At 40.2% G+C, this 16,667-nt stretch overlaps 1 protein-coding gene across 5 annotated transcripts in view; it reads left to right on the forward strand.

Moving 5' to 3' along the window:
* The window catches only part of NCOA6 (nuclear receptor coactivator 6), a 52,172-nt gene that overhangs the window by 18,763 nt on the left and 16,742 nt on the right, over positions 1-16,667 (forward strand). For 4 of the 5 annotated variants that reach the window (XM_012728306.1, XM_012728309.1, XM_012728308.1 and 1 more), the window contains exons 5-10: positions 423-551; positions 1,198-2,091; positions 4,124-4,270; positions 6,836-7,952; positions 9,175-9,296; positions 12,343-15,321. In XM_012728306.1, the coding sequence (XP_012583760.1) occupies positions 423-551; positions 1,198-2,091; positions 4,124-4,270; positions 6,836-7,952; positions 9,175-9,296; positions 12,343-15,321 (5,388 nt within the window). The remainder of the gene's footprint in view (positions 1-422; positions 552-1,197; positions 2,092-4,123; positions 4,271-6,835; positions 7,953-9,174; positions 9,297-12,342; positions 15,322-16,667) is intronic. The other variant, XM_012728307.1, reaches the window with a different exon arrangement.

Genomic DNA, 16,667 nt, shown 5'->3' on the forward strand with positions numbered 1-16,667 from the left:
ATATAAAAATAAACCATTATATTATTTTTTAAAAAATGGAACACTGTTATAGCAGTCAAGATGATGTATATCAAAAAATAATAAATGAAAATGTATACAGAGGAGTACATGTAATAAGGTCAGTTATTAAAAACAGTCCTTTTTAATAAACCTATATATATATATAAAATATAAATAAACATGCATGGGACTGTTAACCTCAATTATAAGGAGTTGAGGATGAAATGAGATTGAAAGGAGTAAGGAATTTCTGCTGCATCTCCATATTTATTTGAAGAAGATAGGACAGAACATTCAGAGTCAAAGCAAGGTAAATGATGGGTACAGAAGTTTTTCATACCTTTTCATATTCTTGAGATAGTTCATTAAAGCAAATATTGTGCAATTTCCAGTATTACATTTTTGGGATTTTTTTTCTCTAGGATTAATAAGGATGACCAACCCTGCCCCTGTTATGATACCTCAGGGTGGAAATGTGACATCTTCCATGATAGCACCAGGCCCCAATTCAGAACTGCAGCCCAGGACTCCTCGCCCTGTTTCTCAGTCAGGTAATCACCTCCAGTCTGGATTGCCATGCACATATACTTAGAAAATTCAGATCATGCTGTTAAACTGAAATGCCACAATCTTTAACCCTAATTTCTTCAAGTTAAAAGTAGTTATTAAGAATTTCTGATTCTTTCTTAAACAGTTATACCCCAGTATTCTTTAAAATGTTTATTTTACCTACTTAGTCTGCAACATATTTCATGACAGAAAATTCTTAGTTGAGTAAATTTGGTAAATGCATCATACTTTACCTTCCCTCCTAGAGACACAAAATTAACGTATTAGAGGCACTGTTATACCTACACTGAAGAAATTTGTGTAAGGTTGCCAGGTTGTTACAGCTGACTATATTTTGTTATGCTTTATTTTCTCATAACTAATGAACATAATTCCCTGCAATATGGTTGAAAATGGCATTTTCCACGTTTTGTTTGATTCTTATATTGATTCTTATATTATGAACCATAAACTCCTCCGGCAAAAATTCATCTGTTATCTTGGTGTGTTGCTTTGCATATAGAAGGCACTACAGAACATTCACTGAATAGTACCAACAGATTCATTCTGTATTTTCAGAATGTCAAAACTACTGATCTCGCATCCAGATTCTAGTAATTTATTACTTTATTGACTGTCTTTGAACAGATACAATGGATCCACTCCTTTCTGGTCTTCATATGCAGCAGCAAAGTCATCCCTCAGGATCTTTAGCTACACCACACCACCCAATGCAGCCTGTCCCTTTGAACAGACAAATGAACCCAGCTACTTTTTCCCAGCTGCAACAACAGCAGCAGCAACAGCAGCAGCAACAGCAGCAGCAGCAGCAGCAGCAGCAGCAGCAACAGCAACAGCAGCAGCAGCAGCTACAGGCCAGACCCCCACAGCAACATCAGCAGCAACAGCCACAGGGAATTCGACCCCAGTTTACCGCCCCAACTCAGGTGCCTGTTCCTCCAGGCTGGAACCAGCTGCCTTCTGGAGCCCTTCAGCCTCCTCCAGCCCAGGGTTCTCTGGGAACAATGACTGCAAACCAAGGGTGGAAGAAGGCTCCCTTGCCTGGCCCAATGCAACAGCAACTCCAGGCAAGACCATCCTTAGCCACGGTACAGACACCTTCCCACCCTCCCCCTCCATATCCTTTTGGCAGCCAGCAAGCCTCACAAGCCCATACAAACTTTCCTCAGATGAACAACCCAGGCCAGTTCACAGCTCCTCAGATGAAGAACTTGCAGGGAGGGCCTTCCAGGGTCCCAACCCCCCTGCAACAGCCCCACCTCACCAACAAGTCTCCTGCCTCCTCACCCTCCTCCTTCCAGCAGGGATCCCCTGCATCCTCCCCAACGGTTAACCAAACTCAGCAGCAGATGGGACCAAGGCCACCTCAAAATAACCCACTTCCCCAGGGATTTCAGCAGCCTGTCAGCTCTCCGGGTCGGAATCCTATGGTTCAACAGGGAAACGTGCCACCTAACTTCATGGTGATGCAACAGCAACCACCAAACCAGGGGCCACAGAGTTTACATCCAGGCCTAGGAGGTGAGGAACACTGAAGCTATTTGTGTTGGTAAATTTATTGGAGATAGATCATAGTAGGACTTTAATTTTTTAGAGTTAATGGAGGGAATGAAATAAGAATTTAATTTCTTGGTTTTGTGGCTATAGTGGTGACACTTGGTAGAATTTAGTTAACTTGATACATTATTAACTTAATATATTATGCAGCATCTTACTGGTTACATTTAAGCTAGCCCTCTGGATTAAAATGCAGGTAAAATTCAATATAGAGATGTGTATTTTGTTTTTCAAAGTATTTTTGTTTGATCTTCTACTAGTAAATTAAAATGTCCAAGAGAAACATGCATTTTATTAACAACTTAAACTGCTCAGATGTTGAAAAAAATTAAGATTATGTAGTAAAGAAAAAAATGAAAAGAATAAGTACTGGGTCTTTGGGGAAAAGACCCTTCTTGTTTTCAATTTTGATAATCCTAGTTAGTAAAATAGTAAGCATGATATTTGTTAAATTTGATTAAAGTATTAAAGGGGAATAAGTTCAGGATTCATTGACTTTTATAGTTTTATAATGCCAATGCCTGCTCCTTAGAGAGGGAATTCCACCAGTTATACCTAAAGGAGATTTATTTATTTATTTTGTAAGGTGCCTCTTGTATGAAGAAAAAGCAATGGAGCTTAATGTGTGAGAGGTAAAACGATTACAGTAAAACTTATCCATCTCCATGTTTATTATTTATTCTTATTAATCATTGATCTAGTGCACATGAATGTGCTTGGAGCTGTTCAGTAAGGTATAGAGAGTGTCAGTAATACTTTCATCTGATAAACACACCCCCCACCGAAAGACACCCATTGTCTACCCAGAAAAAACCCTTGCATCTTCAGTGCAACATAGCAAAGGCATGTTCCCATGGTTTCTGGTGAAATTAAGTTGCTCATCAGTCTTTTCACTCTCTTGTAATTAATTTTACTGACATGCAGGCTCTAATATTTGAACCCTAAGAGACTTATAGAAAATGCAAGATGTTTCAGCTCCAAACTTCACTGTTCTGGGCATCTCGCCTTGGATCAGTAGAAGCTGGGTGGTCCTCCTGCAAATGTGACTGTTGATTTAATTACAATGGAAGCATGCAAGTGGGGACTTGTCACTGCTAAAGAAATGACAAATGTATATTTGTCTATAAAGTGTTTTTCAGGACATTGAAAATTTGGCCCTTAAAAAAAATAAATGGATTAATAATAAAATTTTAAGTGAGCTTTAGGTCTTGATGCTTTCATAGAGCAAATGATGTGCTCACCTAGATGATCTGGCCACATCAAGGCCCACATTATAAACAATGAGTGGGTTCTGAGATTCTCCTTATTAAAATTTTGTTTTCTAAAATTAAACCTTCCTATGAAAGGAAGTAATACTTTAGTAAGACTTCATTAGAGCACAGTTTTTGATACCATAGCTGTCATAATTGCAGCAAATTTTATAAGGGGAAGACATAATGATAAATTTAATATAGCTTTACCTTGAATCTCCTATGAGTTGTTTCTTATCTTTTATCTCTTCCAAAGAGACGAGTACACTATTGGGGGGAAATTTTCCACAAAAACACCTATACTTAATATCAGGACCCAGCTCTTTGTTTTATAGTATTTCTTACCAATTTGTTTGGATATGAAATAATTTAGCATATTCCTTTGTGCCTGTGTTAAAGTATGTAAAGTTTTGGCGTCTGTTGTACTACAGAGAAAAGCAAGCCCTAAACCTTGCTGTGACGTGGCCTCAGATCACATTTAGGGAGCAGATTGCCATCTTTTCCTTGGCATGTTCTAAGTGTAAATTTTTTAGTGTTTCTTTTTCATTTTGACAATGCTCATGTAAGAGATTGTGTTGATTTTTTTAACCATCTTTCCCAACCTTATTATTAAAGATTTTACCAGTGTGACAGAGAGAGCTAAGCCAGTGGAGACTTCATGCAGCTCATCCTTCCTTATTCATTCCATATCTAAGCAAGAGTATAAATTTGCTAGGTAACTGCCTTACTCATTGTTTTCTATTAAGGAATGCCTAAACGCCTCCCACCTGGCTTCTCAGCAGGACAGGCCAATCCGAACTTTATGCAAGGTCAGGTGCCTTCAACCACAGCAACCACCCCAGGGAATGCAGGAGCCCCCCAGCTGCAAGCAAATCAAAATGTCCAGCATGCAGGTTTGTTTTTTGTAATTTATTCAACCAGTATTTATTGAGCACTGTGTGATAGGCAATAAGAAGTTACAGATAAATAGAAATTCTGGTCTCTCCCCTTAATTTCAAACCCACAAGTTTTGAATTTTTCTTTTAAGACAATAACTGATTAATATAAACAGCTAAAATGTCTCAGGAACATGGAAATTACTCATCCCATATCTAAGGAGATAGCATTTGAGTTAGAACTTCATTCGGCAATTTTTTTTTCTGTAAAAATTATATGTTAAATGTTTTAGACACTTAACTCTACTGCTGTTGTTGCGCAAAAAGTAGCCACAACGTACACAGTTGAATATGGCAGTATTCCAGACACTGTTTACAAACTATAATTGGAATTGACTTGGCCCTCTTAGGGCAAACCCCTGAATTGGGGAAAGTACAAAAGGTGGTTCTTACAAAGGAAACTAGGTACGAAGGAAGGGAAGCATGTGGTATTTTGGACAGCTGCAACTTTTTTTTTTTTTTTTAAGATTTATTTATTCATACAGAACTGGGGTACAGGCCAGAGATGTGGAGGATGATAGGATTCACCAGAGACAGAGCGGTGAACAGAACAGGCAGATCGACGAAGTACACTGCTGAGGGGAGCAGCGGAGAGGTCTGCCACGCCATGTGGGTCAGCTCCGGGGCAGGCAGGGATCGAACTCATGCGGAAGTGGCTTTCGATTCTTAGTGCTGCGCTTTAACCCGCTGCGCCACCAGGGAGGGCCAACAGCTGCAACTTTTTAAATCTGTGGTATACATACTAGCTTTTTCTATGATGAGTATTGAAATTCTGGTTTATACTGTGAGATTTAAAGATCATACCTCAATCAGTACATGTTTAATGCCAATAGTTTATTGTGTGTGAAAAGAAATTTTGGAGAAATGGGAGCAGAATGGCTAAAAATTGGTAGAGCAGTATTGTATAAGCCTAGACTTCATGATTCTGGCTGTTTAGGTGCCACGTGACTAATGCCTTGAGCCCTTTCTCATTCAGGCAGTTTGGACTGGCAGAGCAAGCTCAAATGTTTTCTGAAGTCCCATCCCACTTAGAGTTGTTAGGCAGCTTTAACTTTAATTAGAAATTACTAAGGAAGGAAGAAAGCCCTAACTTCATTTTCTTTTAAATTCACACTACCTCTTGAAGAATGAGAAGAGAGGGTTAGGACAACCACTTGACTTTCCCTTTCTGCTAATGCAAGACTACATTCCTGAATGGTGTAAATTCTTATTTTCTATGGGAAGTTTTAAAATACTGATGAAATCTCCCACCCAAGCACAGCTCTTTTGTACTTTTATGTGGTGTCTTCCACATGGAAATACTGTTTTGACTTCTACATTTATCTTAAGATACCTCTTGTCTGCTGTTTTCTGTTTTCTTACCTACTTTATTTCTCTTTATGAACTTTACTTCTTCCTGAAAAAACACTTGTCTATTATTATTGCTCTTCTCAGCTAACCTTTAAGGGATCAGGGACTTAGTATATCTTGTTTATTGATATTATATCAGCACCAAAAATGCTTTGCATGACCCTCCCTGGTGGCGCAATGGGTAAGGATGCAGCACTGCAAACTAGCCACAGCTGCTTCAGTGCAAGTTCAGTCTCCAGCCCCGGAGGTGACCCACATGGCGCAGCAGACCTCTCCTGACCCGCCTGCTGCTCCCTTCAGCAGTGTGTTTTGCCGATCAGCCTGTTCTGCTCCCCACTCTGTCTCTGGTGAATCCTCTCACCATCCCTGCATCTCTGGCTTATACCCCAGTTCTATATGCATAAATAAATAAATCTTTTTTAAAAATGCCTTGTACATATTAAGTACTCAATGAATAATTATTGATTAAATGACAAATACTGCTATTGGATATGGGTAGTATATAGAATGACCATGGGGTTCAAGTTAAGAGTTTATATGGTCATTTACAAAATTTTCTTGGAAAGTATCTTGGGATTCAGGAAAATTCTGAAGGCACACTTTGTCCCTTTCCTTCCCTGCTGGAGCATAGACTGGTCTCATAGTTTAATTTAGATTACACCTTTTTAGTCTCCACTTAAAAGTGTAAAAGAAAGGGCAGATAAAATAGCCAGAAGGTTGTTGAGTAAACAGGAGAATAAAACATATCCTGTGTGGTGGCTAGGGACTACCAAAGGAGAGGATCACAGAAATTTTAACATCCCATGTTAACTGTCCTCTCTATAGCTTCTGGATCATCTTGTCAGTTAACTTCCATCAGAGGTTCAGCTTCCAGATCAGTAGTAAATAATTTTCATCACATTGTGGCAGATGAGACCTATCATTAGGAAGTACTAGGTGTTCTTTAAAGTGCAGCATCCAGATTATTACATGCATAACTTTTGAGGCTTTACAAATCAGTTTTTTCAAATGCTAAGACCATCATCTGACCCTTCAATGTCTTCTCAGCATTATTCAGAATTTTCTAAGCGGATGCATCACCTTCTTTGTTTCCCTGACTCATCTAACTCAGTGTTTATTCTATTGCGTATAGTGCTTTTCATTAATTTTCTTTATTTTTTTTTTCTCTTAAAGGTGGCCAAGGAGCTGGTCCATCTCAAAATCAGATGCAGGTGTCCCATGGGCCACCAAATATGATGCAACCCAACCTCATGGGAATTCATGGCAACATAAACAGCCAGCAGTCTGGTAGTTCTGGGGTTCCACAGGTGAACCTGGGCAACATGCAAGGCCAGCCCCAGCAGGGCCCACCATCTCAGCTGATGAACATGCACCAGCAGATTGTGCCCTCCCAAGGCCAAATGGTCCAGCAACAAGGAACCTTGAACTCTCAGAACCCTATGATCCTTTCAAGGGCCCAACTTATGCCCCAGGGCCAGATGATGGTGAACCCTCAGAATCAAAATCTTGGGCCTTCACCACAAAGGATGACCCCACCCAAGCAGATGCTTCCCCAGCAGGGCCCACAAATGATGGCAACACATAACCAGATGATGGGGCCTCAGGGGCAAGTTTTGCTCCAACAGAACCCAATGATAGAGCAGATCATGACCAATCAGATGCAGGGGAATAAGCAACAGTTTAATACTCAAAACCAATCCAATGTTATGCCGGGACCAGCACAGATGATGAGGGGACCAACTCCAAACATGCAAGGAAACATGGTGCAGTTTACAGGACAGATGTCAGGACAGATGCTGCCTCAGCAAGGGCCTGTGAATAACAGTCCATCTCAGGTTATGGGGATTCAGGGGCAGGTGATGCGGCCACCAGGGCCCAGCTCACACCTGACCCAGCAGCATGGTGATCCCGCTACTACAGCAAATAATGATGTCAGTTTGTCTCAGATGATGCCTGACGTTAGCATGCAACAAACCAACATGGTCCCCCCCCATGTGCAGGCCATGCAGGGAAATAGTGCCTCGGGAAACCACTTCTCAGGCCATGGGATGCCTTTCAATGCACCTTTCAGTGGAGCACCCAATGGAAATCAGATGTCGTGTGGTCAGAATCCAGGCTTTCCAGTCAATAAGGATGTCACGCTAACAAGCCCATTATTGGTCAACTTATTGCAGAGTGACATCTCTGCAGGCCATTTTGGGGTAAACAATAAGCAAAATAATGCCAACGCAAATAAACCGAAGAAGAAGAAACCCCCTCGGAAGAAGAAAAATAGTCAGCAAGATCTAAAGTAGGTTATGATAGATTTGCCTCATATCATATTTATTTATTTCTATGTGGAATTTTTTTAGCATAAAAGTATATATTCTACTTTTATAGTACAGTATACTGAAATCCCCCTGTTTCTGCTATTATCAGCCCAGAGCCTATCTCTCCTTCATCCATTACTCTTGGTTATTTTAAGGCAAACTTACTTTAAATGTTTAGCATATTCCTCTGAAAAAAAAGTGCAGTTTGTTTATTTATTTTTTTTTAGTCACACTAATATCTTTACCACACCTGGAAAAATTAATTATTTCGTATTCTTACATATCCAGTGTTCAAATTTCCCTAATTATCCCAAATAAACTTCTTTTATACAATTTGTTCAAATAACAATCCAAACAAGGTTCATACATTGCAATTGACTGATAGATGAATATCTCTTAAATCTTTAATCTCAAGTATTTTGGCTCTCAGCCTGAAAAGTAGCCAGTGTGACCACATTGCAACTCTTCAAAGCAGCTCAGATTTGTAATTACTCTAGGGAAACCAAAAAGGCAGAAATGTAACTACCAATAGAGACTCCCTGCTGTCTCTCAAATAGAAATGGTATTTTGTGTTGGTGCCTTTCCTTTAAAGACTGCTTATCATCCCTAGAAGCTTAAAACCTCATGCTAAGATGATTGAACCTTTTAAGTCAGTTACCCTTTTAGTAAAGGTTCTCCAGGTGAATTATTTTGCATGATCACAGCAGGAAAGGCAATTAACAATTTTATTTCATTTCCTGAAGCTGTTAATTTAAGTCATGTTTTTGGCTTTGATAAAATGTTTCCAAAATAAATACTGATCGTAAAACTGAAATTCAGAGACATTCTCTCTCATAGTTGGGAGTAGAATCGCAAGGTTATGCAGTTGCCATTAGTATGTATTTTTGATACCTTCACCAGTCCTGAAGGTGATTGCTTTGGTAAGCCACAAATTGGATGATTACATGAAACCCATTATATCAGAAATTTGTAGAAAGCACTTTGAGTAAATATCCATGCTTTTAGATGGAGTGGACTTCGACATTTAATGAAACTGACAGATTATTTTTGTGACAATATTTGGAGTGTTAGGGTGACGCAAATTAATGGTAAGGATATTAATGCAAGCAAATTTAAGTTCTTTAGAAATGGGAAAGAGAAGTTAAACTAGTTTCTTGAATAAACTATACAAGTTATTCTCAAGTGTGCAATTTATTTTTTTAGCACCCCAGATGCTCGTCCAGCTGGTCTAGAGGATGCGGATCAACAGCCATTGCCTGGAGAACAAGGAATTAACTTGGACAACACAGGCCCTAAAATGCCGGAGTTTTCAAACCGACCACCAGGTGATTAAAGTTAGCTAAAGATTATCTATTTACTATCACTTATATAGCATTGCAAAGCTTCTTATCAAAATAACACCATTTTATTTTGTCTCCTAACAAGGCTACTCTAGTGATACAATATGTCTAGGGCTTAGGAACTTTGTCTTTATATATCATAAACTTTGAAATAACTTCTGAAGGTATTTATGTAGATAGATCTCAAATTAGTCTTCATTATTTTAAGTCCTGATAAAATCAGACTAATATGTCAAATGCCTCTTTATTTTCATCAATATTGAGGTTCTAGTTGGCATAAAAATGGAGTAAGATTAAATAGAAAGATGTTTTCACTCTAAACTTGCTTCCCTACATTTCTTGTAACCTTTCCTACTAGGGTTTTCTCAAAGTAGAGAACTGCTAGGATTTTTAAAAAGCTTATTTTAAATAAAAGTTTTATAATGAATTTTTAAAATGTAAAAATGTACAGATAATAATAAAGGAGACAGTCATATACCTAACACTCAAATTAATAATAAGCAAGACCAATATTATTGAAACCCTCTATATTCTACTCCTTTCTAATTACATAGTAATACTATCCTCTAAATGCTGAAATATTATATTGAAAAGGGAAAAGCTTCTAAAGTTAATATCTAGGTATTGTAGAACCATGGCCAGCTGCCACATTATTTCTGTACCTAATAAGTCTTGTTCTGAGCGGTGATTTGTAATTTATTCCTCTAACATAGTTGAAGGAACGCAAACCTTTCACATATAGGCTATACCCCTGTGTGTACAAAGCATTATATTTTGTTTCTCCCTCATTAGTTATTTGACTTCTTTTTTGACATGTTAAGTGAAGTGATTGATATTATAGTGGTAAATTTTAATCCCTATTAATTATTTAAAAAGTGATCCACCAAAAAAAGAAAGAAAAGTAAATCCATTATGATGCCATTGCTTTATGGTACTTCCTACAAACTGGGCACACTGCACTTTCCATCAGCGTTACAGCAGCACTATGGACGTTGGGAGGTCATCAGTCTGACCAGTATGTTCAGGAGGCATTATGAACAAGAAAGTATTTTCTTCTCTCAGACATATCTGAATTTTTATTTGAATTCTAGGGATCCTCACAGACATGATTGCTTCTCTGTGAACTGTTAATTTGAGAGCCTACAGGCTGAACTTGGCCTATAATGTGTTTGAATTGTCACTGAGTGTCTTTACCTAAACAAAAACCTGGAAGCAAATGTCTTTAGACAAAGTGTGCACCCTGCATTTTGGCTCTGCCCGCAGGACTGCTGTTCTTATACCAGCCCACTCTTCTTCATTACTGACTTGGCCCCTCAAGGCATGAGTTTGCATCCCTTGATTAATTAATTGGTTTTGATTATGTTTTAGGCATTGTGTACTTCCTGGCTTTCTCTCTTCACCATTCTATCACAACATTCCCAATATGTCAATTCATCATCAATGCTTTCTGAACTGCTGTCTGCAGCCTCTGGAACCTTTACAGCAACCAAGCCCTTGATTGTTACATTTGAGAGGCTGCTGATTAGCTGTATTGCTCTCTGTTATTTATTATGCTCTCTGATGAACTGATTTCAAAATACAAGGCACTGTGTAGTAGCCCTGACATTGATGGGCTTTTATAAAAATACAATTTTCTTAATGTAGGAACCCCAGTTAAACCTATAGAAATGCTGTGTGTTACTGACTTTACAAATATAAAGAAGTTACTTGAAGCTAAAACAAAAAGGGATTTTTAAAAAAACCTTCAAAACTGGATTGTACACATTGTCCTTCATTGGTGCTATGGGAATCTTTGGCCAAAAGTCATGAATTAGTTAACATAGGATTTGACCCTGTGGGTTAGCAGAATTTGGTAACTTACTCTGAAAATCTTATTCCAACGTTTTTTCCAGTTGCCAGAGAAAACTTTCTTATTCCTGTCTTAAAACTTTCCTGATGTATTTGTAAAACAAAAATGGAATAAATCTAGTTAGTAAAATTTTATCCCAACTATATGCCCACTTTATCTTGCTGAGCCACCTCTATTCTTGATTAATAATCTTTCCATCTGTCCTGCTGATAGTGTAAGATTTTGGTTTTGCCAAGTAAAATCTTCACAAAAATCATTTGAGATGTTGCCATCTGCCTATCTGCAAGATATCTTCCCTCATAGTTTATTTTCCAAAATTATTTTTATTCCTGAGGGCTATGTTCCTGGCTCACTCAGTCTCCAATTACGGATCCATAGAAAATATTTCTCCAAATAGGGTTTTACATTTAAGAAAGTAAGTGGAAATTAATATCCATAAAATTTCATTCACTGTGCATGAGGTTCTGTCACTTCCAGCTATTTTTTCAAATAACTTACATCGGAGGAGCATTTTCAGTTGGGTTTCCTCAAAGGATTGAGCCTGAAGGATACAGCATGGTGTGTGGAACCAATGAATTGGAGTAATTTTAAATCACTCTTTCATAAGGAATTGAATCCTAGAATTTTAAAATTTTACTTCTGCTGAAAGAATAAAAAGGCTATCAATAAAAAGGCTATCTTCAATGCTGGTGTTGTCAACAAAATCAAGTCTTAAAAAAAGTAATCTGTGCTAACAGTAAAAGTGAGTTGTAACTTCATTCACAAGTACGCTGAAATATTTATTATGCCTGCATGAGACCTCAGAGCTGGGTGGCCAGCTACTTGCTGTTGATGGAATTTTTCTCATTTCATCAGAATGTTTTGCTGATACAGAGTTAGCCACTTGCAGTTCATAACAGTGTCTGTTTGTCAAGTCTTAATACAGTAATGCTTCACACAGACCCTGAAGACTGAGGAGCTCCAGGTTTTTGATGCTTTGCTTTTGCTTTCTTAAACAGTGTGCCCCTTTGCTTATATACAGTAATGAGGGCCTGCCCCTGCACCCCTGGAACCAAGCATGCCTGAGCTACTTGTACACAGTCTGTGCCTCCTAGATGAGGTATTGCTTGGCTATACTCTAAAGGTAGCAAAGCTTTTCTTGCTGAAAAATCTAACTTCCCTGATTTTGGGGGCTTGTTTTAGGTTATCCTTCTCAACCAATTGAACAGAGGCCACTTCAGCAGATGCCTCCCCAGCTCATGCAGCACGTGGCACCCCCACCACAACCACCACAGCAACAGCCACAGCCACAACTACCACCGCAGCAGCAGCCACCACCACCTCCCAGTCAGCCACAGTCTCAACAGCAGCAGCAGCAGCAGCAACAAATGATGATGATGTTCATGATGCAGCAGGACCCAAAATCAGTTAGGCTTCCAGTCTCCCAAAATGTCCACCCCCCAAGGGTCCCGCTGAATCCAGACTCTCAGAGAATGCCCATGCAACAGAGTGGCAGTGTACCTGTCATGGTCAGTTTGCAAGGACCTGCCTCCGTGCCTCCATCCCCTGATAAACAAAGGATGCCAATGCCTGTGAATACACCTCTGGGAAGCAATTCAAGAAAAATGGTATACCAGGAGAATCCCCAGAATCCTTCGAGCTCACCACTGGGAGAGATATCCTCACTCCCTGAAACAAGTGGCAGTGAAGTATCATCTGTCTCAGGTGGCCCAAATAACATGCCTTCACATTTAGTTGTTTCCCAGAATCAGTTAATGATGACAGGGCCAAAACCTGGACCATCACCCCTTTCAGCAACTCAAGGTGCCACTCCTCAGCAGCCTCCTGTAAATTCACTGCCCAGTTCTCATGGCCATCACTTTCCAAATGTGGCTGCTCCAACCCAATCTTCTAGGCCAAAAACACCAAACAGAGCCAGCCCTAGACCCTATTACCCTCAGACACCCAATAACCGCCCTCCTAGCACAGAACCTTCAGAAATCAGTCTGTCACCAGAAAGACTCAATGCCTCTATAGCAGGACTTTTCCCCCCACAAATTAATATTCCTTTACCTCCTAGGCCAAATTTAAACAGGGGCTTTGATCAACAGGGCTTAAATCCAACAACTTTGAAGGCCATTGGGCAGGCACCTTCAAATCTTACCATGAATAATCCTTCCAATTTTGCTGCCCCACAAACTCACAAGTTAGATTCTGTGGTGGTAAATTCTGCAAAGCAGTCTAATTCTGGAGCAACAAAACGGGCAAGTCCAAGCAGTAGTCGCAGGTCAAGTCCTGGGTCCAGTAGGAAAACCACCCCAAGTCCTGGGAGGCAAAATTCAAAAGCCCCTAAACTTACTCTGGCCTCTCAAACAAATGCAGCCTTGTTGCAAAATGTGGAGTTGCCAAGAAATGTATTGGTTAGTCCCTCTCCCGTGGCCAATCCCCCTATACCTGGAAACTTTCCTAACAGTGGGCTGAATCCTCAGAATCCTACTGTGCCTGTGGCTTCAGTGACAGGTGTTCTTGAGGATAACAAGGAGAGTTTGAATGTGCCTCAGGAAAGTGATTGCCAGAATTCCCATGGTAGGAAGGAACAGGGAAATGTTGAGCTAAAAGCAAACCCTGCCCAAGAAGTTAAAATGGCTGTCCCTGAAGATCAATCCAAAAAAGATGGACAACCTTTGGATCCTAACAAACTTCCCAGTGTTGAAGAGAACAAAAATACGGTGTCTCCTGCTATGAGGGAAGCACCAACATCATTAAGTCAACTTCTTGACAACTCTGGAGCTCCTAATGTGACTATTAAACCCCCTGGGCTTACAGATCTGGAAGTAACACCCCCAGTAGTTTCTGGGGAGGACCTGAAAAAGTCATCTGTCATTCCCACACTGCAGGATCCAGCTACTTCTAAAGAATCCTCTAATTCTCTAAATTTACCTCACAATAATGAGCCGTGTTCAACCCTTGTGCATCCAGAATTGAATGAGGTCAGTTCTAATGTTGCACCAACCATCCCTCCAGTAATGTCAAGACCTGTCAGCTCTTCCTCCATTTCTACACCTTTGACCCCAAATCAAATAACTGTTTTCGTAACTTCTAATCCCATCACAACTTCAGCTAACACATCAGCAGCTCTGCCAACTCATCTACAATCTGCATTAATGTCAACAGTCGTCACAATGCCCAATGTGGGTAGCAAGGTTATGGTTTCTGAGGGACAGTCAGCTGTTCAGTCTAATGCTCGACCTCAGTTCATTACACCTGTCTTTATCAATTCATCCTCAATAATTCAGGTTATGAAAGGACCACAGCCAAGCACAATTCCTGCAACCCCACTGACAACCAACTCTGGCTTGATGCCTCCTTCTGTTGCAGTTGTTGGCCCTTTACACATACCTCAGAACATAAAATTTTCTTCTGCTCCTGTACCACCTAATGTCCCCTCCAATAATCCTGCTCCAAACATACAAACAGGTCGACCCTTGGTTCTGAACTCACGAACCACCCCTGTTCAGCTTCCTTCCCCACCCTGTGCCACTTCAGTTGTCCCTCCTCATCCCCCTGTCCAGCAAGTGAAAGAAGTGAATCCAGATGAGGCTAGTCCTCAGGTGAACACCTCAGCAGATCAGAGCACTTTGCAGACTTCGCAGTCAACCACGATGGTTTCTCCCCTTTTGACCAATAGTCCAGGCTCCTCTGTCAACCGGCGAAGCCCAGTCTCATCTAGTAAGGGCAAAGGAAAAGTAGACAAAATTGGCCAGATTTTGCTGACCAAGGCATGTAAGAAAGTCACAGGCTCTCTTGAGAAAGGGGAAGAACAATATGGTGCAGATGGAGAGCCTGAAGGTCAAGGACTAGAGACCACAGCTCCAGGGCTCATGGGAACAGAGCAGTTATCCACCGAGCTGGACAATAAAACCCCAACATCCCCAGCACCCACTCTGCTAAAAATGACCTCTAGCCCTGTGGGCCCAGGCTCCACCTCAACAGGACCCAGCTTACCCGGCGGTACACTCCCCACCAATGTACGCTCAATAGTAACTACTCTGGTACCCTCTGAGCTCATCTCCACGGCGCCGACCACAAAAAACAATCATGTTGGCATAGCATCTGAGCCACTTGCAGGTGGCCTAGTGGAGGAGAAGGTGGGATCCCATCCAGAGCTTCTGCCCAGCATAGGTATGTACTTGGACCTTGGCATCATCTCCACATACCATTTTTTGGTGATCTGTCTCCACAAGAGAAGGCGTGTGTCCTTTTGTAATTGAAGGAAAAATGGGCTAAATGGCAATTAATAGTGATAGTTTTCATTTTTTGAATTGAGAAATATACTGTAAAATATACTTTTAAAATTCCATGTTGTGTTTACATTCACTAATATAGCTTTTAGTCCCTGAAATGATACCTTTCAATTATATAGTTTTCATTTTGTTATTTTAAAAGTATTTATTTATTTTTGTAGAAGAACTGGGGTATAGGCTGTTGTTATGGGGGGTGAGAGGAGTCACCAGAGACAGAGTGAGGAGCAGAAAAGGTGGGTTTACTGAAGTACTCTGCTCAGGGGAGCAATGGGTGAGATAGGAGAGGTCTGTTGCGCCATATGTGGGTTAGCTCCCTGACCGAGAGATTTAACCCCTAGGCCACCAGGGAGACCCTTAGAATTTTTCACTTTATAAGGAAGTATTTTTGTTATCTCATCTTTGTTCCAACTATGTCATATAATCTTAATCCCATTTTATTGGTGAGGAGATTGATGCTTAGAGAAGTTCAGTATTTGCTTGAAGTCTAAACTGTGAACTTCCAGTTTAACCTTGTCTCTCTAAATGTTAACAGCAGTTTCTACAGATTCTTCTTACCATGAAAAAGACTTACTCTTAGCTTTTCAGAGCAGGGTTCTTATAGCTCCTTCTGTATCCCATGAACCATTCTGACTAACTAAAGGAAAACTTTCAGAAAACCAGGTTTCATTATAGACATAGGAGGAACAAAGTGGTTAAGAGACAGATTAACTTGGGTTGGTATCACAGTGCCAACATTTATCTGCTATGTGGGCTTGGGCAAGTAATTTGGCCACTTCAAACTCCAGTTTCTTCCTTTGTAACATGGGAACAATAATAGTTGTAAGAATTCAATAAGATAATATGCCTATTAACTATTTAATAAATGTTTAAAAATTCTTATTACCAGTTTCATTTTGATGCAGTCTCTTTGCAAATTAGACCATTCTACTCATGTATACCTAGTCTGGATTATTTCCTATGAATTGTTGATGTGGTCTAATGATGGAAACATAGGTGTCCTTATATTCCCCTCCTCCCCTTTATCCCCACCATATCGTGCACCACCCACCCACACACAAACTCTCACATAGGGTCCTCCTTTTGTGAGGCTGAAGTAGTACAACTTTGTTTTCCCAGAGTGGAATCAGTTACATACTGCCAGAGCTGGGAAGAACTTCTGCTGTATTCTAGGCCAGCTAATAGTGCCTGTCTTGTTTATGCAGCTAAAATGCTTCAAGTACCTAC

Source organism: Condylura cristata, unplaced genomic scaffold (genome assembly GCF_000260355.1).
Source record: "Condylura cristata isolate star-nosed mole 26May11 unplaced genomic scaffold, ConCri1.0 scaffold00022, whole genome shotgun sequence".
NCBI classification, from domain to species: domain Eukaryota; kingdom Metazoa; phylum Chordata; class Mammalia; order Eulipotyphla; family Talpidae; genus Condylura; species Condylura cristata.